This window comes from Ranitomeya imitator, chromosome 3 (genome assembly GCF_032444005.1).
Source record: "Ranitomeya imitator isolate aRanImi1 chromosome 3, aRanImi1.pri, whole genome shotgun sequence".
NCBI lineage: Eukaryota > Metazoa > Chordata > Amphibia > Anura > Dendrobatidae > Ranitomeya > Ranitomeya imitator.
The window spans coordinates 795,907,410-795,931,508 of NC_091284.1; the positions used below are offsets into that span (position 1 = coordinate 795,907,410).

Consider the following 24,099-nt stretch of genomic DNA (forward strand, 5'->3'; position numbering starts at 1 on the left):
GCCCTATGGACACATCATCACTGCGGAGGGGATTTCCACGGTGTTTAGGACTTTCCACGCTGCTCAGGACTTTCCACAGCTGTGGACTTTCCACGTTGCAATTACCCCATATTATTTTCGGACGCCCACCACCACTTCTAACATTTAAAGAAAAATAATAAAAAAGCACCGAAAGAAATGGCAGAAAATGGTTATTTTACAAAATACAAAAACAAACTACACAGACTCCACCTCACGCCACCTCCCTCGTGTGACGTGTACAGCAAAAGCACAAAGGCTGAGTGAGGAGATGACCTGACCGCCATTTCGCATCGCACAGGGTGAGGTAAGTCCGCTAGAAAAAAATAAAGTCACATTCCCCGTCCTGCGTGTGCATTCCCGGTGAGGGGAGACCGGGTGAGTGAATGGTCGGTGCAGAGATTACTCGTGCGGCCGGAGAGGAGGACAGACGACGCGGAGCTGCCAGGCAGAAGACTCCTGAAATGGCGGCGGCTCAGGAAGAAGCCGGGACATTGCAGGGACTGTCCTAAAGCGGTCTGCGGGAGACACGGCTCTGCGGCCGGCATTGCTGCAATATCAATGTCATCGGGGCTTATTACAGTGTGTGGGAAGTCCCCGGAGGTGTGGTGATGGAGGACATGACTATAATAACACTGCTCCCTCCTGCCTGCACTTTATGTCGCCGTCTTCTCGCTAAAAGATGTAACAGAACAAAAGATGCTGAGTTAGGAGCAGAGCCCGCCTCTATAAAGGGGTAAGTTACCTCACAGCTGGTGTATGAGATGGACCGGCACCGGGAGCTGCCCCTGTCAGGAGCTGTGCATAGGCAGCAAACCCATTACATATAGTACTGTGCACACCTTATTATATACATACACTACATATAGTACTGTGCACACCTTATTATATACATACACTACATATAGTACTTTGCACGGCTTATTATATACGTACACTACATGTAGCACTGCACCCCTTATATACAGTATATACATTACATATAGAACTGTACACTGCACACCTTATTATATACATACACTACATATAGTACTGTGCACATCTTATTATATACATACACTACCTATAGTACTGTGCACATCTTATTATATACATACACTACATATAGTAATGTGCACATCTTATTATATACATACACTACATATAGTAATGTGCACATCTTATTATATACATACACTACATATAGTAATGTGCACATCTTATTATATACATACACTACATATAGTAATGTGCACATCTTATTATATACATACACTACATATAGTAATGTGCACATCTTATTATATACATACACTACATATAGTAATGTGCACATCTTATTATATACATACACTACATATAGTAATGTGCACATCTTATTATATACATACACTACATATAGTACTGTGCACATCTTATTATATACATACACTACATATAGTAATGTGCACATCTTATTATATACATACACTACATATAGTAATGTGCACATCTTATTATATACATACACTACATATAGTAATGTGCACATCTTATTATATACATACACTACATATAGTAATGTGCACATCTTATTATATACATACACTACATATAGTAATGTGCACATCTTATTATATACATACACTACATATAGTAATGTGCACATCTTACTATATACATACACTACATATAGTACTGTGCATATCTTACTATATACATACACTACATATAGTACTGTGCACACCTTACTATATACGCTATATACATACACTACATGTAGCGCTGCACACCTTATATACAGTATATACATTACATATAGAACTGTGCACACCTTATATACACTAAAGTATTGCTTACTATACACACTGTGTACTATTATATACCACTTATTACCCACAGTGTAGTATTATATACCACTTATTTCCCCACACATTGTGCTATTATAAACCACTTATTACCCACACATGCTATTATATACCACTTATTACCCACTGTGTAGTATTATATACCACTTATTTCCCACACATTGTATTATTATATACCACTTATTTCCCACACATTGTATTATTATATACCACTTATTTCCCACACATTGTACTATTATATACCACTTATTACCCACACTTTGTGCTATTATATACCACTTATTACCCACACATTGTACTATTATATACCACTTATTGCCCACACTGTGTACTGTTATATATCACTGATTACCCACACGCTGTGTACTGTTATATGCCACTTATTACCCGTACGCTGGGTCCTGTTACGTTCCACGTGTTGCCCGCGCGCTGGGTCCTGTTACGTTCCACGTGTTGCCCACGCGCTGTGTTTTGTTGCGTTCCACGTGTTGCCCGCGCGCTGTGTCCTGTTACGTTCCACGTGTTACATGTACATGTAAACACTGCACTCAGCGCTGCTGCTTCAGTACAGTCGTGTGACCAGTGCAGCCAGTCAGTATTCTGTGTAGCACACTGCTTAGGTCAGTGATTGGCTGCAGCATCACATTGGTGTGAGGCACATAGACTGGTAGAAAACATTGGCGTAAGAAGAAATTGAATTGATGCATTCTGCTCATTTTATTTTTGGCAGAAACCATCGGCACAAAGGGGGATTGTTGTCAATATTTTTTGGAATTGAGACCGGTTTTGGGGTTTTTTTGTGTGTGGATATTTTGATGTTGGGTACAGTTGTTTAAATCCCTTTAGAGCAGACTTGGTCAAACACATCCGACCCTCTATCTCAGGGGTCCCCAACTCCAGGCCTCGAGGGCCGCCAACAGTGCAGGTTTTCAGGATTTCCTTAGTATTGCATCGGTGGTAATGTGATCATCTGCACAGGTGATGATTCCAACTCCTGTGCAATACTAAGGAGATCCTGAAAACCTGCACTGTTGGCGGCCCTCGAGGCCTGGAGTTGGGGACCACTGCTCTGTTATCTACCTTATTATATACATACACTACATATAGTACTGTACACAGCTTATTATATACGTACACTACATGTAGCACTGCACACTTTATATACAGTATATACATTACATATAGAACTGTGCACTGCACACCTTATTATATACATACACTACATATAGTAATGTGCACACCTTACTATATACATACACTACATGTAGCGCTGCACACCTTATATACAGTATATACATTACATATAGAACTGTGCACACCTTATATACACTAAAGTATTGCTTACTATACACACTGTGTACTATTATATACCACTTATTACCCACAGTGTAGTAATATTATATACCACTTAGTAACCCGATGTTTACCCTGGTTACCCGGGGACTTCGGCATCGTTGGTCGCTGGAGAGCTGTCTGTGTGACAGCTCTCCAGCGACCACACAACGACCTAAACAGCGACGCTGCAGCGATCGGCATCGTTGTCTATATCGCTGCAGCGTCGCTTAATGTGACGGTACCTCAAAGAATTGGCACAGCATGTGAGAAGTCTTGGAGATGGGAGTGGGAGGTTCCTATTACTGAGGATGTTATACTTAGGTCATTAACAGAACGGAGGGCACGGGTAGGGTGGTAGCCTGAGACGAGGGAGGAGATGTAGGGTGGTGCTGAGCCATGGAGTGCTTTGTGGGTGAGCGTGATAAGTTTATATTGAACTCTGGAATGGATGAGTAACCAGTGTAATGACTTGCACAGGGTGGAGGCATCGGTATAACGATTGGTGAGGAATATGATTCTGGCTGCAGTATTCAGGACAGATCTAGAGGGGAGAGTTTAGTAAGAGGGAGGCCGATTAGAGAGTTACAGTAGTTTGGACGAGAATGAATAAGAGAAACAGAGTTTTTGCAGAGTTGAACGTAAGAAAGTCGAATACTGGAAATGTTTTTGAGATGTAGATGACAAGAGCGAGCCAGTGATCGGATGTGGGGGGTGAAAGAAATTAAGTATGACCCCAAGACAGCGAACGTGTTTGGAGTAATGGCAGAACCACATACAGAAATGGCAATGTCGGGCATAGGTATGTTAGTGGAGGACGGAAACACAAGGAAGCATGCATGATGTATTACACAGAAAGTGTCCAACCAGTCGGTATGGTTATACAGCGCTCTGCATTCACAGTACTGCTAAATCTGCAGCAGCAAAACTGATATGAAGTTGGGAGACCGGCTATCCTAGCAGCAGAGCCTGCAGGAAACTACAATACTGGCATATACAACTTGGCTGTGTTCACGTTGGCATTAGAAGCTCTTTTTAGGAGCCTCTTTCACAGATTTTGTCAAAAATACTCCCCATTACCCAAAGACTCCAGTTCAAAACCCTAACCATGACATACAAAGCCATCCACAACCTGTCTCCCGGTACTTTCCTACACGCAACCTCCGATCCTCACAAGATCTCCTTCTCTACTCCACTCTTATCTCCTCTTCCCACAATTGTGTACAAGATTTCTCCTGCCCATCCCCCCTACTCTGGAACCCTCTACCACAACACATCAGACTCTCAACTACCATCGAAACTTTCAAAAAGAACCTGAAGACCCACCTCTTCCGACAAGCCTACAACCTGCAGTAACCACTGATCGACCAAACCGCTGCACGACCAGCTCTATCCTCACCTACTGTATTCTCACCCATCCCTTGTAGATTGTGAGCCATCGCGGGCAGGGTCCTCTCTACTCCTGTACCAGTCGTGACTTGTATTGTTTAAGATTATTATACTTGTTTGTATTATGTATGCCCCTCCTCACATGTAAAGCGCCATGGAATAAATGGCGCTGTAATAATGATAAATTGATCAAAATGTCGGTAAGCAGCCCAGTAAGTGACACAAAGCTGGAATTATGGGCGCTCTCCCTGCATCAAAAAAATAAATAAATAAAAATATATATATATATATATATATATATATATATATATATATATATATATATATATATATATATATATTTTTTTTTTAATCTACTATTGGATCTTTATTTTACATCTTAAATCAAGAAAAACATTACATTTTTAAGGTGGCCCAGCTACTCTCTCATTTTTTTTTCCAGCATAACAAACTCTCGGGGGAATTTCATTGCTTACACACTAGTTTTTAGGTGGGGGACAAAAAGTCCCAAATTTTGGACCATGTCGTGTTTTTTTTTTTTTTTTTTTTATTTATTATTATTTAAATGGAATCTGTTAGGATCTCACCCTTCAAACTATTTATATGAACATGTAGCTCTTTTAAAAATCTCTTTACATGGCCAGTCCATTCCTCCACTACTGAGAAATTACCTTTTGAACTAATATGGAAATCTGAAGGACTGTCGGCGATCTCAAGCCTCTGTCACTCCAGCTCTATTCCTTGACCAGTGCCACCGCCTTCTGCTTCACTGATGGCTCCTTTGTCTGAAGTCACATCAGAGGCTACAATTTTAATCAGGGCTGTGGAGTCTGTAAGCCAAACCTCCCAACCCCGACTCCTCAATTTCCATGACTCCGACTCCACCAAAATGGGCTCAGATTCCGATTCCACAGCCCTGGTTTTAATATCACGGTTATATTTGCTAGTCTTAATCATGAGTTTTGTCTAACCCAACCATTACTTTTTCTGTTTATACTATGCATCTGCAGAAAGCAAACATTCAGTGCTGGGGCAAGGGAATATCCAAAGCTCATGAATATCTAGCACTAGACAGCAGAAAATTACAATTAAGAGGGCTAGCAGAGTTGCAACAGATAAGTTTTATCAGAACTACAGCAAGAAGTCCAGTAAGGGACCTAACTCTGGAATTGCGGTCCTGCCCTTATCTGTTCAAAGATAAGATTAGAAATCTGTTCTGAGTAGTAAAGGTACCTTCACACTGATCAACTTTCCAACGATCACGACCAGCGATACGACCTGGCCGTGATCGTTGGAAAGTCCTTGTGTGGTCGCTGGGGAGCTGTCACACAGACAGCTCTCTCCAGCGACCAATGATGCCGAAGTCCCCGGGTAACCAGGGTAAACATTGGGTTACTAAGCGCAGGGCCGCGCTTAGTAACTCGATGTTTACCCTGGTTACCATTGTAAAAGTAAGAAGAAAAAAACCCACTACATACTTACATTCCGGTGTCTGTCACGTCCCTCGCCCTCAGCTTCCCGCACTGACTGTGAGCGCCGGCCGTAAAGCAGAGCACAGCGGTGACGTCACCGCTGTGCTCTGCTTTACGGCCGGCCCTCACAGTCAGTGCGGGAAGCTGACGGCGAGGGACGTGACAGACATCGGAATGTGAGTATGTAGTGTGTTTTTTTTTTTTTTTTTTTTTTTTTTTTTTACTTTTACAATGGTAACCAGGGTAAACATCGGGTTACTAAACGCGGCCCTCATCGCTGGATCGGCGTCACACACGCCGATCCAGAGATGACAGTGGGTGACCTGACGACAAAATAAAGTTCTGGCCTTCTAGCTCCGACCAGCGATGTCACAGCAGGATCCAGATCGCTGCTGCGTGTCAAACACAACAAGATCGCTATTCAGGACGCTGCAACGTCACGGATCGCTATCGTTCAAAAGTTGCTCAGTGTGACTGTACCTTAACTTATCTCTTTGTGGAGAGTGGCATGCCAGTGTGAAGAGACTTATAGGCCATGTAATTCATATTGCCCCCTCAAAGCAAGAGGATAAGTCTTGGGCCACCTAGTGTAAGTAGTAACCCTAAAGACACGTTCAATATTTGTTCCACTCCTGGTTTTGGCTTACAATCAGAGGAAAAATGGAATAGCAACATCTGCACCACTAATTCATTTTTCAGCCACTCCTAGTTTTGGCTGACAAATACTGATGGAACGTGGCCTAAAAGTCAATATCGACTTTAATGAGCCTTACCACATGACTTTGGTTAAAAGGCAAGCCAGTCTCTATTCGCAGACGTGTTTCTGGGTGTTGCGCCTTCCTCAGTGCAAAGCAGGAGATCTCATGTGGTTTATGAGAGGCCTCAGACTGTATTTAAGGAGTAACAATCTGTGCTGTTGAGAGTTGATGATACAAGGAAAACTATAATCTAAAAGACTTTAAAAATTTTTCTCTTGCAGGTTTTAAAGACGTATAGAAAAGCTTCCATGCATCAGCTTCATCATTTTTTTTACGGTGTGTTCAGAACAGATATGGAAGGCTAAAGGCCAAAAAATAAAGAGGGGAAGTCTTACTCTGGGAGGTAGAAGCGGGTTTTTTTAGTTGTCTTTTTCGCTCAACGTCAATACATTTTTAAGATTTTAATCATATAAGTGCTTCTTACTAATTTGGAATATCATCACAAAGTTAATTTATTTTAGTTTTTCAATACAAAAAGTGAAACTCGTGTATTATATAGTCAATACAGTGATCTATTTCAAGTGTTTATTTCTGGTTTGTTGATGATTATGGCTTACGGTCAATGAAAACTGAAACGTCATAGAATAATTAACAAAAACTCCTGCAAAGGCTTCCTAAGCATTTACAAAGTCCCTTAGTCTGTTTCAGTAGCTCCACAATCATGGGGAAGACTGCTGACTTGACAGATGCCCAGAAGACAGTCATTGACACACTCCACAAGGAGGGTAAGTCACAAAAGTTCATTGCTAAAGAAGCTGGCTGTTCACAAAGTGCTATATCCAAGCACATTAATGGAAAGTCGAGTGGAAGGGAAAAGTGTGGTAGAAAAAGGTGCACAAGCAACCGGGATAACCGCAGTCTTGAAAGGATTATTAAGAAAAGGCCATTCAAAAATTTGGGAGAGATTCACAAGGCGTGGACTGCTGCTGGAGTCATTGCTTCAAGAGCCACCACACACAGACGTATCCAGGACATGGGCTACAAGTGTCGCATGCCTTCTGTAAAGCCACTCAAAACCAAAAGACGCCAGAAGCATCTTACCTGTGACAAGGAGAAAACGAAATGGACTGTTGCTCAGTGGGCCGAGGTGTTCCTTTCAGATGAAGGAAAGAGTTTGGTGGAAGAGTGGAGAGGCACACAATCCAAGTTGCTTGAGGTCTAGTGTGAAGTTTCCACAGTCAGTGATGGTTTGAGGAGCCATGTCATCTGCTAGTGTAGGTCATCTGTGTTATATTAAAGGGACTCTGTCACCTGAATTTGGCGGGACTGGTTTTGGGTCATATGGGTGGAGTTTTCGGGTGTTTGATTCACCCTTTCCTTACCCGCTGGCTGCATGCTGGCTGCAATATTGGATTGAAGTTCATTCTCTGTTCTCCATAGTACACGCCTGCGCAAAGCAATCTTGCCTTGTGCAGGCGTGTACTATAGAGCAGGGGTCCCCAACTCCAGTCCTCAAGGCCCACCAACATGTCATGTTTTCAGGATTTCCTTAGTCTTGCCCAGGTAATAATTGCATCACCTGTGCAATGCAAAGGAAATCCTGAAAACATGACCTGTTGGTGGGCCTTGAGGACTGGAGTTGGGGACCCCTGCTATAGAGGACAGAGAATGAACTTCAATCCAATATTGCAGCCAGCATGCAGCCAGCGGGTAAGGAAAGGGTGAATCAAACACCCGAAAACTCCGCCCATATGACCCAAAACCAGTCCCGCCAAATTCAGGTGACAGGTTCCCTTTAAGACCAAAGTCAGTGCAGCCGTCTACCAGGAAATTTTAGAGCACTTCATGCTTCCCTCTAAGGTTTTTTTGGAGATGGAAATTTCATTCTGCAGCGGGACTTGGCACCTGTCCACACTGCCAAAAGTACCAATACCTGATTTAAAAACAACAGAATCACTGTGCTTGATTGGCAGCAAACTCGCCTGACCTTAACCCCATAGAGAATCTATGGAGTATTGTCAAGAGTAAGATGACACCAGACCTTTACAATGCAGATGAGCTGAAGGCTGCTATCAAAGCAACCTGGGTTTCCATAACACCTCAGCAGTTCCCCAGGCTGATCGCCTCCTGGCCACGCAGCATTGATGCAGTAATTAAAGGAGCCCCAACCAAGTATTGAGTGCATTTACTGAATATACATTTCAGTAGGCCAACATTTCAGATTTGAAAATCGTTTTTCAAGCTGGTGTTATAAAGTATTGTAATATACTGAGATAAAGACTTTAGGGTTTTTGTTGGCTGTAAGCCATAATCATCAACATTAACAGAAATAAACACTTGAAATAGATCACTCTGTTTGTAATGACTATATATGAGTTAGCAGTGCTATCTGCAGTGGTAGGAAAGGTTTTCTTATGTTACCATAGGGTGGACTATGTTTGAAGATGAGCTCGCTCCAGCACATTGCCAGCGACGTGTTGTAGGCGATCCTGAAATATAACAAGAGCGTCTTCATTATTCTTTAATTCCAAACGTTGATTATTTTGAAACGGCCTCTACGTTTTCATAGCAGTTAATCTGACACTTTTTTTTTTTTTGACTACCTCCCAGAGAGACTTCCCCCTCTTTTTTTTTTTTCCCCCCCCCAAGCAATATGCAGGATTTGAAGAGTAGCCCATTTTTGGCAAATTTGCTGAAATCTACACCAAGCATGAATTCCATAACCATGGAGCTTTCATGTGAACTGTACCGAATTTCTACTTTCTCCAAATTTCCAATAAATACACCAGTATCTGAACGCAGCCTCGCCAAGGCAGGTTTTTATTACATCGGCACTGAAGACAAAGTGAAATGCTTCAACTGCGGCCTGATGCTTGATAACTGGAAGAAAGGTGACAATGCAATCGAAAAGCATAAATTGCTCTATCCAAGTTGCAGTTTTATCCAGAACGTATCTTCTTCTTCGAATCTCGGAGCCTCTAAAAATTCTGCCTTTTCCCCTCCTATAAGTAATCAGACGCATTCTGCCTCTTGTGAAGAAGAGACTGGATTCTTCAGTGCATCCTTTGCAAGTGCTCCTATTATATCCGTTTCATCAAGAGCAGTGGAAGACCGATCTCACGAAAGGGGTGATAACGGCATGTACACAGAAGAGGCAAGGCTGGCCACTTTTAAAAACTGGTCTCTAAGTTTTCTCTCCCCTACTGAACTTGCTAAAGCCGGGTTTTACTACGTTGGTCCCGGAGATAAAGTGGCTTGTTTCACATGTGATGGAAAATTAAGTAATTGGGAACCTAAAGATAATGCCATGTCTGAGCACCGTAGACACTTTCCAAATTGTCAATTTGTGAGCAACAGTGCAAGATCCTCGTTAAGGTGCAGTGTTTCCAATGTCAGCATGCAGACCACCTCGTCAAGACTTAAAACATTTCTAAACTGGCCTCCCAGGATCCCAGTGACGCCGAAAAAACTGGCAGAAGCTGGCTTTTATTATGTCGGTACGTACTGTGAAGTGATGAACCATATTTAGGTGCAACCATGTTTGTCATTATTAAAAATATCCCACTTTTTTGTGTCTACAGCCCATATGCCGTTCTTTGTGTCGCCATAGTTAGACTACTATGCTTGTATGATCTTGCTCCTGCATCTGTTCCCTACTTGCTTGAGTAGTGAATGTAGGTTAGCAAGCAGTAATGGATGGAAGGGTTTGCCTTCTGTTACCATGGAAACACTGTTCTGCATAGGAGCTGGTATGACACTTTTTTTTTTTTTTTTTTTTAATAATTAAAGGGGTTTTCCACTACTGGACAGCCCTCACTTAATAATTTCCAAGCCCCATAAAAACAAAAAAAAATTCCACTCTACTTCCGCAGTGGCGCTGACCCAGCAGTGTTTGCATGTTTCCCAGTGGGTCACATTGTCTCATCTGACCCCACTGCAGCCTTTACCATTTCATCGGCCAGGGCTTCCTCTCTGATGGAATATTGCAGAGCTGCAGCCGATCAGCAGCTGCTGACTGACTGCAGTGGTCATATGACAACAGTGGGGCGAGCCCCACTAGGTGTAACCATCCTGACACTGTTGAGTTGGCACCTCTGCAAGAGGTGACTATAAATTTTTGTTTTTCTTTAGGGCCCTAAATTGATTAAGCAGGCATTGTCCAATAGTGGGCAACCCTTTAAGCCTGTTTGTAAAGTTCCTTTTTTTCTTTGTGCAATGCATAGTTTTTAATTATAATGGGGCTTAAGTATACCTTTTTGTTTCTTTAAACTTTAATATCTCTTCCTTTGTTTTCTTGTAGGGCGTAATGATGATGTGAAATGCTTTTGTTGTGATGGTGGTTTGAGATGCTGGGAGTCTGGAGATGATCCATGGGTTGAACACGCAAAGTGGTTTCCCAGGTAATACTTTACTTTAGATCTGAACACTGACATGTACTATGTAACTTCAAAGTAAAAGAACTTGTATTAATATCAATTGATATTGATATAAACTTGTGCCTAAAAAAGCTAGTACACACCTCCTTAAAAAGTGGAAGTACCAGTTTGTCACCCTGGTAGAGCTAGTGTGCATCAGTGATGCACAGTGTGTTTCTCCTTCGCCTCATTGGGGGACACAGGACCATGGGTTATGCTGCTGTCACTAGGAGGCTGACACTAAGCTGAGACAAAAAGAGGTTAGCTCCTCCCCTGCAGTATACACCCTCATGCTGGCTTCCAGAGACCCAGTTCAAGCTTAGTGTCCATAGGAGGCACACTGATTTTTAGTCTCACGGATTTTTTCCTTTTAATCTATTCCGGACGAAGGGGGCGACGGATTCTTTCAAGGTCCGATCTCCCCCGAACCAGCAACAGGCGAGCACGGGAATTTCACCTCACCGTATCCTCTCCTGCGACGTGGGAGCCACTGCCTGAGCTGACCTTTTTGGGGCGACGGTTTTTTCCTAAAAGGGCGCCGATCTCCCCACGTTGTACAGAGGAGCACTGGTGTTTTACCTCCAGTATCCTCTGCAGCCAGGCTTTTTTATTGCCGGACATCTGCCCTGTCCACCAGGTTTTACCCTCGGCTGTACAGAGGCCCTATTCCCGTGGCGTCCGTGCAGACCACACTGCATCACCAATGCTCTGCGTGACTCAGGTGGTGGACGGTTCCTCTCCACCCCCCTGTCTGGGGCTGGTGGATAGAGGCTTCCCAACCCCTGCACCGTCCCTGCCATCCTAAGGCTCCTCTCACCTCCTCGGGGTAAGTGTCTCGTGGGGGATGGGGGGGTCGCCGGCGGTCCGGAGGGCTCCTCCTCAGTATGGCACATCGGTGGGCTGAAGCGCAGTATCGGTGGGCTGAAGCGTCGGCACTTTGCGGCCGCGCGCCGGGCCGAGGCCGCAAGTTTAGCCCCCGGCTTCGGCCTAGCCGCTGGTCGCTGCCGATAGGCTCCGCCCACCCCTGCGTGTCATCGGCGGCGCCGCCCCCCGGTCCTGGCGCTTCTCGCAGCCGCCGAGATCTCTCTCCTGATCTCGGCGGCCATCTTGGTCCCTCACTGCACGCCGCAGCTCCAGCTCTGCCGCATCTCTGTGTTCACAGCGCCCACGTGCAGCCAGTTTCCCCATCTCAGGCATCACAGTTCGTCCTCAGGACAGCGGGACACAGGACCGGGGTAAGGAGACATCGTCAGCCTCTCCTCTGCAGCGTCGCCCTCTGCTTCCCAGGCACGGTCATAGATTATAGACCCTGTGGCTTTTTTACATTAGAATCATGTCGCAGTCAAGGTCTAAAAAATCCTCTAAGGTGCATACGACCTTTTTCTGCGTGTACCACCTGCCAGGCCCCACTTCCTAGGCCTCAAAGTTCTCCCCTCTGCTCTGCCTGCGATGCTCCATGTGCCCAGGAGCCCTCCACCGCCACTGACCCTGGCGTACCTAGTCCCCCCCCACCCCCACCGTGGGTCGCTTCACTCTCGCAGTCCGTGGATTTTTTAGCCAACGCCATCAAATCCATTCAAAATCCTCCAGGGGAACGGGGTAATCCGTTACAGGCGTTAAGAGATCCCTCCATAGCAGGGGAATCGTCGGTCAGCAGGGGCCGCTCTCTCCATAAAGAGGCTCGGTCATCCCGAAAACGGATCCGCACTACCTCTCCTGAGCGCTCACCTCGCCACTCAGACTCTGGCAGCTCCACCTCTCGCTCACCCTCTTTGGGGGCTCACAGCGTTCACGACTCTGAACATGAGTCCGAGGTATCATTGGACCCGGAGGCTCCGGAGTTCAGAGCTACGGTTGACTCTCTCATTGTAGCAGTCAATCACGCACTTAAGGTGGATGATGACGCTAATTCCGCTCCGGAACACGCGGTCTCATTTACCAGATCCAAACGTTCCCACAAATCTTTTGCCTCTCATCCAGCCTTTCTGGATATAGTCAGGCGTCACAGGGAGCGTCCAGATAAGCGTTTCACGGGTAAGAAGGACCTGGTATCAAAGTATCCCTTCTCAGCGGATCTCGTGAAAGACTGGACGGATCCCCCTTTAGTAGATCCGCCGGTTTCGCGCCTGGCCTCTAAAACACTTCTTTCAGTTCCGGAGGGCGCTTCAATTAAGAGTCCCACTGAACGCCAGCTAGACTCTCTAGCTCGTTCAGTGTATGAAGCCTCTGGCTCTTCCCTGTCCCCCACCTTCGCCGCGGCTTGGGTGACCAAAGCAATGGTTTCCTGGGCGGATGCTCTAGCGTAATCCATTAATGAACAGGACCTCCCGTCTGAGATGGCGGACCTAGCCAAGCAGTTAGCCATGGCTAGCGATTACGTGATGTTCGCATCCCTCGACGCGGCGAATTGCGCGGCTTCCAACGCCATCGCTATCAGAAGGGCTCTTTGGCTCAGAGAGTGGCGCGCAGATTCCTCCTCTTAAAAATCTCTGATCTCCCTCCCTTTTCAAAGCGGGCGTCTTTTCGGCGAAAAGCTTGACCAGCTTATTTCCGACGCCACAGGGGGAAAGAGCAAGTTCCTTCCCCAACAGAGGCCTAAGGCGGCTTTCCAGCGCCAGCCTTACTTTCGCTTTCGGCCTTTTCGTACCAGCCCAGCCTGGTCCAATCCCTCCGGTCTTCCCAGATCAGACCGTTCCGCTCGCACAGACAGAGACGCTCGTCCCTCCTTCAGGCCGAATCCTTCCTGGCGCGGGAAACCGAGGCAGCCCAGAACCCGAGGTTCCAGACCTCCCAGATTCCCGTCTCAATGACTCGGGAACGGCGCCAGTCGATACCATCAGAGTAGGCGGACGTCTACTCCTTTTTCAGCAAGCCTGGCTCTCCGTCGTTCACGACGAATGGGTCAGGGATCTGGTATCGTCTGGCTACAAAATAGAGTTCTCCTCTCCTCCTCCAACTCGGTTTTTCCCCTCTCGTCTCCCCAGTTCGGCAGCTCAGTCTCGCGCCCTTCTTTGCGCCATTCACTCCCTCCGCCAGAGCGGGGTCATTGTCCCGGTCCCGGAACACGAGAGGTTCAAAGGTTTCTACTCAAACCTCTTCGTCGTGCCAAAGAAGGACGGAAAAGTGCGTCCCATTTTGGATCTGAAGCTCCTGAACAAGTGCGTAAGAGTACGGCACTTCAGGATGGAATCGCTAAGATCGGTCATCTCCTCGATGGAAAGAGGGGAATTTTTGGCCTCGATAGACATCAAGGATGCCTACCTTCACATCCCGATTTTCCCGCCTCATCAGAGGTTCCTCCGCTTTGCCGTTCTGGAGGATCACTTCCAGTTCACAGCCTTACCCTTCGGTCTCGCCACGGCGCCCAGGGTATTTACCAAAGTCATGGCGGCTGTCATGGCCATCCTTCATTCTCGAGGAGTCGTCGTGTTACCTTACTTAGACGATCTCCTCATAAAGGGCCCGTCTTTTCAAGCCTGCGAGTCAAGAGTCCACATTACCCTGGATTCTCTTTCGCGCCTGGGTTGGTTGATCAACTTGGACAAGTCCTCTCCCGTTCCTGCCCGTCGGATCTCCTTTCTGGGGATGATCCTGGACTCTTCGAGGAGGCTGGTCTTGCTTCCTCGGTCCAAGGCCCAAGCGCTCCGCCAGGGAGCCCGTACGCTCTGCCATCCCCGTCCGCAAACCATTCGGTTCGCCATGAAGATCCTGGGAAAGATGGTTGCAGCAATCGAAGCGGTTCCCTTTGCTCAACTCCATCTCCGTCCCTTGCAACAGGCTTTGCTGGACAATTGGGACAGGAGTCTCTCAACCCTCGACCGCCCTTGTCCCCTGTCCCCGCGGGTCAGACAATCTCTCGTATGGTCGACCCTGGGCCCATCTCTTCTCCAGGGGAAGTCCTTCCTCCCGATCCGCTGGTTAGTGGTAACCACCGACGCCAGTCTTCTTGGCTGGGGGGCGGTGTTCCTCCACCACTCTGCCCAGGGCCGTTGGACAGTTCGGGAATCCAAACTCCCCATCAACATCCTGGAGATTCGTGCTATCAGGCTTGCACTGAGTCGCTTTCACGCCCTGCTCGCGGGTCACCCAATACGAGTCCAATCGGACAACGTCACGGCGGTGGCTTACATCAACCACCAGGGGGGTACCCGCAGCAGGGCGGCGATGCAGGAAGTCTCCCTCATCCTTCGTTGGGCCGAAACCAACCATTCCATCATCTCTGCGGTGCACATTCCGGGAGTCGAGAACTGGGCGGCGGACTTCCTGAGCCGCCAGGGCCTTGCCTCGGGGGAGTGGGAACTCCACCCAGAGGTTTTTCACCAGATCTGTCTTCGCTGGGGGACCCCGGACGTGGATCTGATGGCGTCCAGATTGAACGCCAAGGTCCACAACTTCATTGCACGTTCTCGGGATCCCCAGGCCATAGGAGTGGACGCGCTGATTTTTCCGTGGCATCAATTTCAGCTCCCATACGTGTTCCCTCCCCTTCCCTTACTGCCGAAGGTGATCCGAAAGATCAAGACTGAGGGAGTTCCGGTCATCCTGGTCGCCCCAGACTGGCCTCGTTGCGCTTGGTACGCGGAACTCGTTCAGCTCGTAGCCGACGTTCCCTTGCGGTTGCCAGACCGCCCAGACCTGCTTCGCCAAGGACCGATCTACCATCAGAGCTCAGGGGCCCTACGTTTAACGGCGTGGCTGTTGAAACCTGGATTCTAACTCGTGCCGGTTTCTCTCAGCAGGTCATTCCCACCATGTTAAGTGCTCGCAAGGCGTCTTCCGCCTCCATCTACCACCGCGTCTGGAAAACCTTCTTCTCATGGTGCAGGCTCCAAGGGCACCCTCCGCTCGTTTTCTCTATCCCTTGTATCTTGAATTTCCTTCAGTCTGGTCTGGACTCCGGTTTGGCCCTGAGTTCCCTCAAGGGTCAGATCTCAGCGTTATCCGTGCTTTTCCAGCGTAGGATCGCCACCAACCTTCAGGTCAAGACTTTCATCCAGGGAGTCTCCCATGTGGTTCCTCCCTACAGGATGCCGTTAGAGACCTGGGATCTCAACTTGGTCCTGGGGGTTCTTCAGGAACCTCCGTTCGAACCCCTTCAAGATGTTCCGCTCTCTGTCCTCTCTTGGAAGGTTGCCTTCCTGGTAGCGGTGACGTCCATCAGAAGGGTTTCAGAGCTCGCCGCTTTATCCTGCCGGGCTCCTTTCCTTGCCTTTCATCAGGACAAGGTAGTCCTACGCCCTTCTCCGGCGTTTCTTCCGAAGGTGGTTTTATCTTTCCACCTTAATGAGGACATCATTCTTCCCTCCTTTTGCCCGCAGCCCAAACATAGGGTCGAGAAGGCTCTCCATACTCTGGATGTGGTACAGGCTCTCAGGAGGTACATTTCCAGAACGGCTCATTTCAGAAAATCGAACGCCCTTTTCGTGCTCCCGGAGGGTCACAGAAAGGGTTTGGCTGCGTCTAAATCCACGATAGCCAGATGGATCCGATGCTATCCAGGAATCCTATCGGGTCAGGGGCAGTCCTATCCCGGCGGGGATTAGAGCTCACTCCACTCGGTCGATGGGAGCTTCCTGGGCCATTCGGCACCAGGCAACAACGGAGCAGGTTTGCAAGGCCGCAACGTGGTCCAGCCTGCACACTTTCACAAAGCATTACAATGTCCACATTCACTCCTCTGCGGACGCGGCCCTTGGCAGGCGTATCCTGCAGGCGGCCGTTGCGCATTTGTAATCAGATGGTACACGGAGTTATTTGGTTGTATTGTTTCCCTCCCAGGGACTGCTTTGGGACGTCCCATGGTCCTGTGTCCCCCAATGAGGCGAAGGAGAAATAGGGATTTTTGTGTGTACTCACCGTAAAATCCTTTTCTCCGAGCCACTCATTGGGGGACACAGCACCCACCCTGGTAGCCTTACGGCTCGTTACATTTTTTGGTCTTTGACTGTTTGTTTGACATGTTATATTCTAATGTTACTTGATATATTGTTATTATCCTACTGCTTTTGCACTGAACTGGGTCTCTGGAAGCCAGCATGAGGGTGTATACTGCAGGGGAGGAGCTAACCTCTTTTTGTCTCAGCTTAGTGTCAGCTTCCTAGTGACAGCAGCATAACCCATGGTCCTGTGTCCCCCAATGAGTGGCTCGGAGAAAAGGATTTTACGGTGAGTACACACAAAAATCCCTATTTTGTCAGCAGGGACACTCCCAAACGGACAGGTTTCAACTGAGGTGCCAGCCTGGGTGTACTGCCCAGCGTCAGCAGCAGGACGTTGCGTGATGAAGCTGATTGTATGGACAACATACAATGCTGATTCAGTTTGGCGCTTTAACGGGTGCAACATTGCTGCGCAGAAGAAAGGTCTGGAAATCTACTTCCATTTTATGCAAAGAACACTTGATTGAGACTAGTACAACCCTACTGTACACCCTACCTGTGCACTGAGTGGGCTTCCCTGCTGTGCGGATTAACACTTTGTTGGAACAACCCTACTGTAGGTCGAAGGGCGCTATACAAGCTACTGGGGAAGTGACCTGAGTATGATCAATGCTCATAACGCACCAGTATCAAAGCCACAAGGTCGTATTGGCGCTTGGTTGAATGGGAAAATCAAAAGCTGTAGAGATAATTTGGAACATCTGAACCAAGGCAAACTTGACATTGTCAAGGCCAAAATGGGCAGAACAAGGACTCCACTTACTCTAAATTAGCGAACGAAGATGGATTCAATATGAACATTTTCAGTTAAATGAACAGTCTGTCACTACTCTGGCAATGACAACCAAAGATGAAACTGCTTTTAAGGCCCCGTCACACATAGCGAGATCGCTGCTGAGTCACAAGTTTTGTGACGCAACAGCGATCTCAGTAGCGATCTCGCTATGTGTGACACGTACCAGCGATCAGGCCCCTGCTGTGAGATCGCTGGTCGTGTCGGAATGGCCTGGGCCATTTTTTGATCGTTGAGGTCCCGCTGACATCGCTGAATCGGCGTGTGTGACGCCGATTCAGCGATGTCTTCACCGGTAACCAGGGTAAACATCGGGTTACTAAGCGCAGGGCCGCGCTTAGTAACCCGATGTTTACCCTGGTTACCATCCTAAAAGTAAAAAAACAAACAGTACATACTTACCTACCGCTGTCTGTCCCCGGCGCTGTGCTCTGCTCTCCTCCTGTACTGGCTGTGAGCGTCGGTCAGCCGGAAAGCAGAGCGGTGACGTCACCGCTCTGCTTTCCGGCCACTGTGCTCACACAGACAGTACAGGAGGAGTGCAGAGCAGAGCGCCGGGGACAGACAGCGGTAGGTAAGTATGTACTGTTTGTTTTTTTTACTTTTAGGATGGTAACCAGGGTAAACATCGGGTTACTAAGCGCGGCCCTGCGCTTAGTTACCCGATGTTTACCCTGGTTACCGGCATCGTTGGTTGCTGGAGAGTGGTCTGTGTGACAGCTCTCCAGCGACCAAACAGCGACGCTGCAGCGATCCGGATCGTTGTCGGTATCGCTGCAGCGTCGCTATGTGTGACGGGGCCTTTACTCTCAACCGGAGATTGTCCAGCACTGTCCTGACGTACAATGCAGTCAGTGATCGTCATCTTGATACGACTACAAGGAGCGCCAATCCATTTGACAGTCATACAAGTCTGCTCTCCAACAACAAAACAAGACTTACTCATTATCATAGGAGACTTGAGTGCTAAAGTGGGCCACGGCCGACATAGAACTGTTGAGGCAAACTTTGGACTGGCGGAACATTCCATGACGTTTTTATGACCAATCAACTGTCAATCATGAACACCTTCCAAAATTACAAACTGAGACTCTACACATGGGCATCACCAAATAGGGCCTTTCATAATCAGATTGACTACATGTATGTTCGCCAAAGATGGAGGTTGTCTATCATTACAGACTGGAACTGATCATGAACTTTTGACATCAAAGATTAGTCAAGCTGCTCAGATGGACTACACAACAGGCCGTTTTCCAACTTTTGATTTCACCATCATACCTGAAGATTTTTGGAATGGTCTGCACAACTAATTTCTTTCACTGTACATGGATGAAAGACAGCCTGAGGAATAATGGACACATATATAAAGATTATTCTTATTGAAAAGCCAGTAAGACTAGCAGGATTCAGAAAAGGTAGGAGAACAAGAGATGTGACTGCTAACATTACCTGGATAATGGAAAAGGCCAAACAATACAAGGAGATTTATTTTTGCTTCGACTACAGCAAAGCCTTCGACTGTTGATCACCAGAAACTTTGTAATACCATGAAGGATATGAGTGTACTGAACAATAGGACAACCCCATCAAAGATGCCTCTGTAAATCACTAAACCAGCTAATCTAGCAATAATTGAGAATCAACCAGTGCAGTACTTTAGTGTCCTAAGACAAACTGAAAGCTTGGTTTTATACAGTGTGTGCATATTGTTTTATCGTCACAATTGATGTTACTTTTTTATTTATTCACTTTTCTCTACCCCTCTCTATAGATGTGAATACTTATTGCATGTGAAAGGCCAGAGCTTTGTCAATGAAATTCAGGATAGATATCCACATCTTCTAGATCAGGTAAAAAAAAAGTACTATATCATTGCATATTTTCATCTCTGCAAAAACGAGACTCATTTATGTAGCTTTAAAATTTTAGTCCAGTTTGTAAATGTGCTTACAGATTGACTTTGAATCATGAGTATGACATATTGATAAAAGTAATGGTTCACAATGGTATTAAGTTCTTCCAATAATGTCTGCTTTCTTAGTACTCTTCGTTTTATAAGAAAACATGTTTATCTTGCCCTTTTTGCCTTCAACAGCTATTATCCTCTTCAGACACGCAAAACATTGAAGCTCAGTACCCACCAAGTAAGTATTCGCTTTAAAAAGATTTACAGTAAAAAATAATAATTTAGAGTTGAGATAAATAAAACAAACATTTTGACCTGAAACAAGCAGAGGTAGTGCATACGGTGAAAATTAGCCATTTTACATCCTTTCCAACACCCTCCTCTCCACCAGTTATATGAAAGGTCTACCCTAATGATAGATAATCAGTAGTTTGATTTTGGAAAACCAAAGTATAGAGCTACAATTCCAATCTAATACATTGTCATATGCAATCTAATTACTCTGATCATTAGCTCTGCAAGAAGTCTCCTTGTGGCTCAGGCCTAAAACCTTTCAAAATAAAGACTGGCTGACTTTTATGTGTTCTGCCCCACTCAACCGCTTGCTCCAAAGCAAATACTTTACCTATTTTTCATTCTAGTGTAACGTCTATTGCCGCCTCCTTACTTGCTTTACAATGCTGACCTTCAGGTTTGCTATGTGAACAAAGCTGTTTCGTCCCTTGAGGATATCATCAATTTTCATTTTTGCACACTTAATTTTTTTATTTTTTTTAAAGCGTTCCATCCATATAGCCGTATGAGGGTTTTTTGTTGGACAAGTTTTAGTTTTGATTGACATGATCCACTGTACCATATAATGTACTGGACAAACTGGAAAAAATTCAAAGTGAGGTGCGCTTTGTACGACTTTATCAAACATGTGGTAAGGGTGAGGAGGGGAGCTATAACAGGCCCCTGGCTGCCATGCCAGAGCGCAATCACGTTGCACTAGTGCTGATGGACTGGAACAATTGCAGCCAGCATTTGCACTGTGCAAAGCAGTCTCTGCTCCGTACACCTGCACTCTTTCTATATTATATAGTATGATGGTTTGTCATGGGGCATGATTGACAAGTGCCCATGCAGAGTGTTTCATACCTCTGAATGCATATGCTGTAGACAACATTTCCCACCCACTCTCTTAATTTATATCCTATGTATGGTATCGCTTTTTGGCTGTAATTTACGTTGACTATTTTCCTAATGTTTTTACTTAGTTATTCGCTTGGACAATGAAAACAACCAAGATGATGAGGTTTATCTGAATACGCCTATAGTCCAAAATGTACTGCAGATGGGATTTCTGCGAAGACTAGTAAAAGAAACTGTAATGAGTAAAATATTGACATCGGGAGAAAATTACAAGGATATTGAAGAACTGGTCAGTGACTTGTTATGTGCCCAAAAGGATCAGACTGAAGAAGAGCGAGACCGGCAGATGGAGCAGAGTTCATCAGGTAATTGCAGCACATGACTTATTTTCTCCTCACTCCCCATTTTTGACTGGAGTGTTAAAGAGGACATTTCACCACATTTTTCATGTTGAAATGGACACAGGATGTAATGGATGCTGCAGAGCATTATTAAACATTTTTTCTTTTTTTCCTTTCTGTTGAGATATTCGCAATCCTTGTATTTAGCACCTAATGAGTTATCAGTTTTCACTGGGGGCGTGTACTTCTTCTTCCTGTGCGATGCTGACCAATCATAACCAGGCAGCAGAAAAAGAACACGCCCCTATAATGGCTTAGATTTATTAGAGTGTGGGTTTTATGACAGTCCTTTGAGTCTTGCTGCCTGCTTATGATTGGTCAGGATCATATAGGCAGAAGGACACGCCCCCATTGAAAACCATCTGATAACACCCACTTGAATTTAGCAAACGTTAACTCCTTAAGTGCCAAATATTTTAATTGCTAATATCTCAGCAATGAAAAGGTGAAATGTTCGTTTTATTCCATGCTGCAGCCACTATTACATTGTGCGTCCAGTTCAACCTGAAAAATTTGGTGAAAGGTCCTTTTTAAGTTTGCTTCTTCACGATGAATCATATGGTACATACTTTGGTAATCTATTACAATGTTTCAGAACAAATTTTTTACTTCTTTTTAGATGAGATCACTTTAATCCGAAAAAGTCGACTTACTTTGTCCCAACGTATGGCAAATTGCCTTCTAATTGTAGAAGATCTGGTCGCCTCAGACGTCCTCACATCCGCTGAATATGATGCTATAAAGCAAAAAACACCAATTGCCTTACAAGCTCAAGAGCTGATTGAAATAGTTTTAATAAAAGGTCGAAATGCAATTGAAGCCTTCAAAAAGAGTCTTGATAAACACGACCCGGGTCTACACAGAGAGCTGTTCAGTAAGTGGATTTTTTTCACATATCCATAGTGTGTTCGTATATAATGTATCCTTTTTTTTTTTTTTTTTACTCTTGTAATGTTACAAAATTTCTTATTTGAAGTTTGTAACTTTTTCTTTTCTTTTTCTTTTTTTTTATTTCAGTTGAACAGTCATTGATATGTCAAACATCAGAAGGCTATTCAGGTAGGTTTAGTTTTCTGTATGATTGTTAGTATTTTAGTTTAAGACTTGGAGCTTCATGTATTTCTACTTGATATGGTAACCATTATCGACATTGCATTTACCATTGATTCTTCTATAGTTGTGATCTTGCATACCAATACTATACTGGGAGTACGTGTAGCTGCAGAAATGGGCTTGTTTTGTATATGGTGTTTATTCATTTCTAATCTACGGTACTTTGACAATTTGTAATGTTACAAACTGGGTATAATATTCCATACAATTATTTTGCTTCTAACCCCCTTGACCTTCTTATATTCTAGATCTTCCAATGGAAGAGCAGTTGAGAAGGTTACAGGAAGAACGGACCTGTAAGATATGTATGGACCAAGAAGTTTCTATTGTGTTTATCCCATGTGGCCATTTAGTAGTTTGCAAGGACTGTGCTCCGTCTCTCCGGAAATGCCCAATTTGCCGAGGTATAATTAAAGGCACAGTTCGCACCTTCCTTTCATAGGAGTGGGATGATGTATATTATTATTTATTACTTCTTCTGAACTTTACTCCACTGTTCAGGCTGATTCCTTTATAGATCGGACTCTTGTAGAATATGAGTTGGTCTTTGGGTGTAAGCAGTTTCAGATTTCTGCCACATGAGTTGTCGTGTGAGCCCATAATTGCCTGTAAATAAGCATGCATTATGATCACATAACTGTACTCAATAAACATATTTTTACCATCAACAAAATGATCCTCTACGTATTTATGTAAGCTCCTCGCACTGGCTTGTTCCAAACTTTCAGACTGCTCTGAGAAGAGTTGCCTAAAGAATTGATTCCTTGAGAATCTCAACGTGCATTTCTTACCGATAGAAGGTGAGCATAACTACAAATAAAAGAAATGTTTTTAACTTGTTGGTAAAAACGTATTACGCTCAGAGGAAGCGCCGCACTTGTCTCTTTTTTTTTTTTTTTTCCCCTCTTTCCCTAAACCAGGGTATTTCTAAAGACTGCTCTGAGAACTAGGTTTAGCTTGGGAATGTGGGGATTTTTCTAAATCCTGTTTTAAAACTCTAACCTCTGATCTAATACATCTGTCATGTGAAAAGTTAACATGACTTATTATGACTATAAATAACAAGCTTGTGATTTGATGAATGGTTGGAATACCAGAAGTGAGTGATTAGACAGAAATGTACTTTGTACAATATATTCCCAACGTTCTGTGCTTACTCATCAAGGTCAACACACTGAATCTAATCTGTCCAACGTGTAAGAACTGCAGCTATTGTATTACAGTATGTATTTGCTTTCAGTTATTGTGTGGTCTTGAAATTTGATCCATTAGCGGGCTGACAAAGATTGCACCAGGTGCAGTGTATAATGTATGGACCTCCTACTTTCCATTGGTTTTTTTTTTTTTTACAAAATAATTAATTTCCCCATGTAAGACAGGCTTCATCCTTCTCCAACTTGTGATCCGCACCTCCTGTCAGTTGACGGTCTCCAACTCTCAATGTTGGTCTATAAAAGCTTCATTCTGGCTCTCATAGACTTGTGTTGAGAAGTGACTTACCACTCACCCAGGAAACAATGAAGCCATGGGCAGATTACAACCAGTAGAACAGGAACAGAGCAGTGCCAAGAAAAGCAGAAGATTCTTGCCAGGAAGTATTTTACTATGGGCAAGAAACCTACATTCGTGATCATTCCCATGATGAAACGAAAAATACCGG

At 45.2% G+C, this 24,099-nt stretch overlaps 1 protein-coding gene across 2 annotated transcripts; it reads left to right on the forward strand.

Annotated features, from left to right (window-relative positions):
- The first annotated feature begins 187 nt into the window (after positions 1-187).
- On the forward strand, positions 188-23,112 carry BIRC2 (baculoviral IAP repeat containing 2). 2 transcript variants are annotated; one of them, XM_069759198.1, is made up of 9 exons: positions 188-325; positions 7,017-10,232; positions 11,036-11,135; positions 19,657-19,735; positions 19,981-20,029; positions 21,051-21,290; positions 21,946-22,200; positions 22,344-22,385; positions 22,688-23,112. In XM_069759198.1, exons 2-9 carry the CDS (start codon positions 9,389-9,391, stop codon positions 22,879-22,881), a joined length of 1,803 nt encoding a protein of 600 aa, XP_069615299.1. In that variant the 5' UTR covers positions 188-325; positions 7,017-9,388; the 3' UTR covers positions 22,882-23,112. The 2 variants fall into 2 exon arrangements, with proteins under 2 accessions (XP_069615299.1, XP_069615300.1); XM_069759199.1 differs by having other exon boundaries at positions 301-754.
- The last annotated feature ends 987 nt before the right edge of the window (positions 23,113-24,099 follow it).

Excerpts from the sequence above, each read along its gene's own strand:
- BIRC2 (XM_069759198.1), top strand. The coding sequence starts at position 9,389 with ATGCAGGATTTGAAGAGTAGCCCATTTTTGGCAAATTTGCTGAAATCT. Across the intron at positions 10,233-11,035 it reads AGCTGGCTTTTATTATGTCG|GGCGTAATGATGATGTGAAA; the intron begins GTACGTACTGTG and ends GTTTTCTTGTAG. Across the intron at positions 22,386-22,687 it reads AACATCAGAAGGCTATTCAG|ATCTTCCAATGGAAGAGCAG; the intron begins GTAGGTTTAGTT and ends CTTATATTCTAG.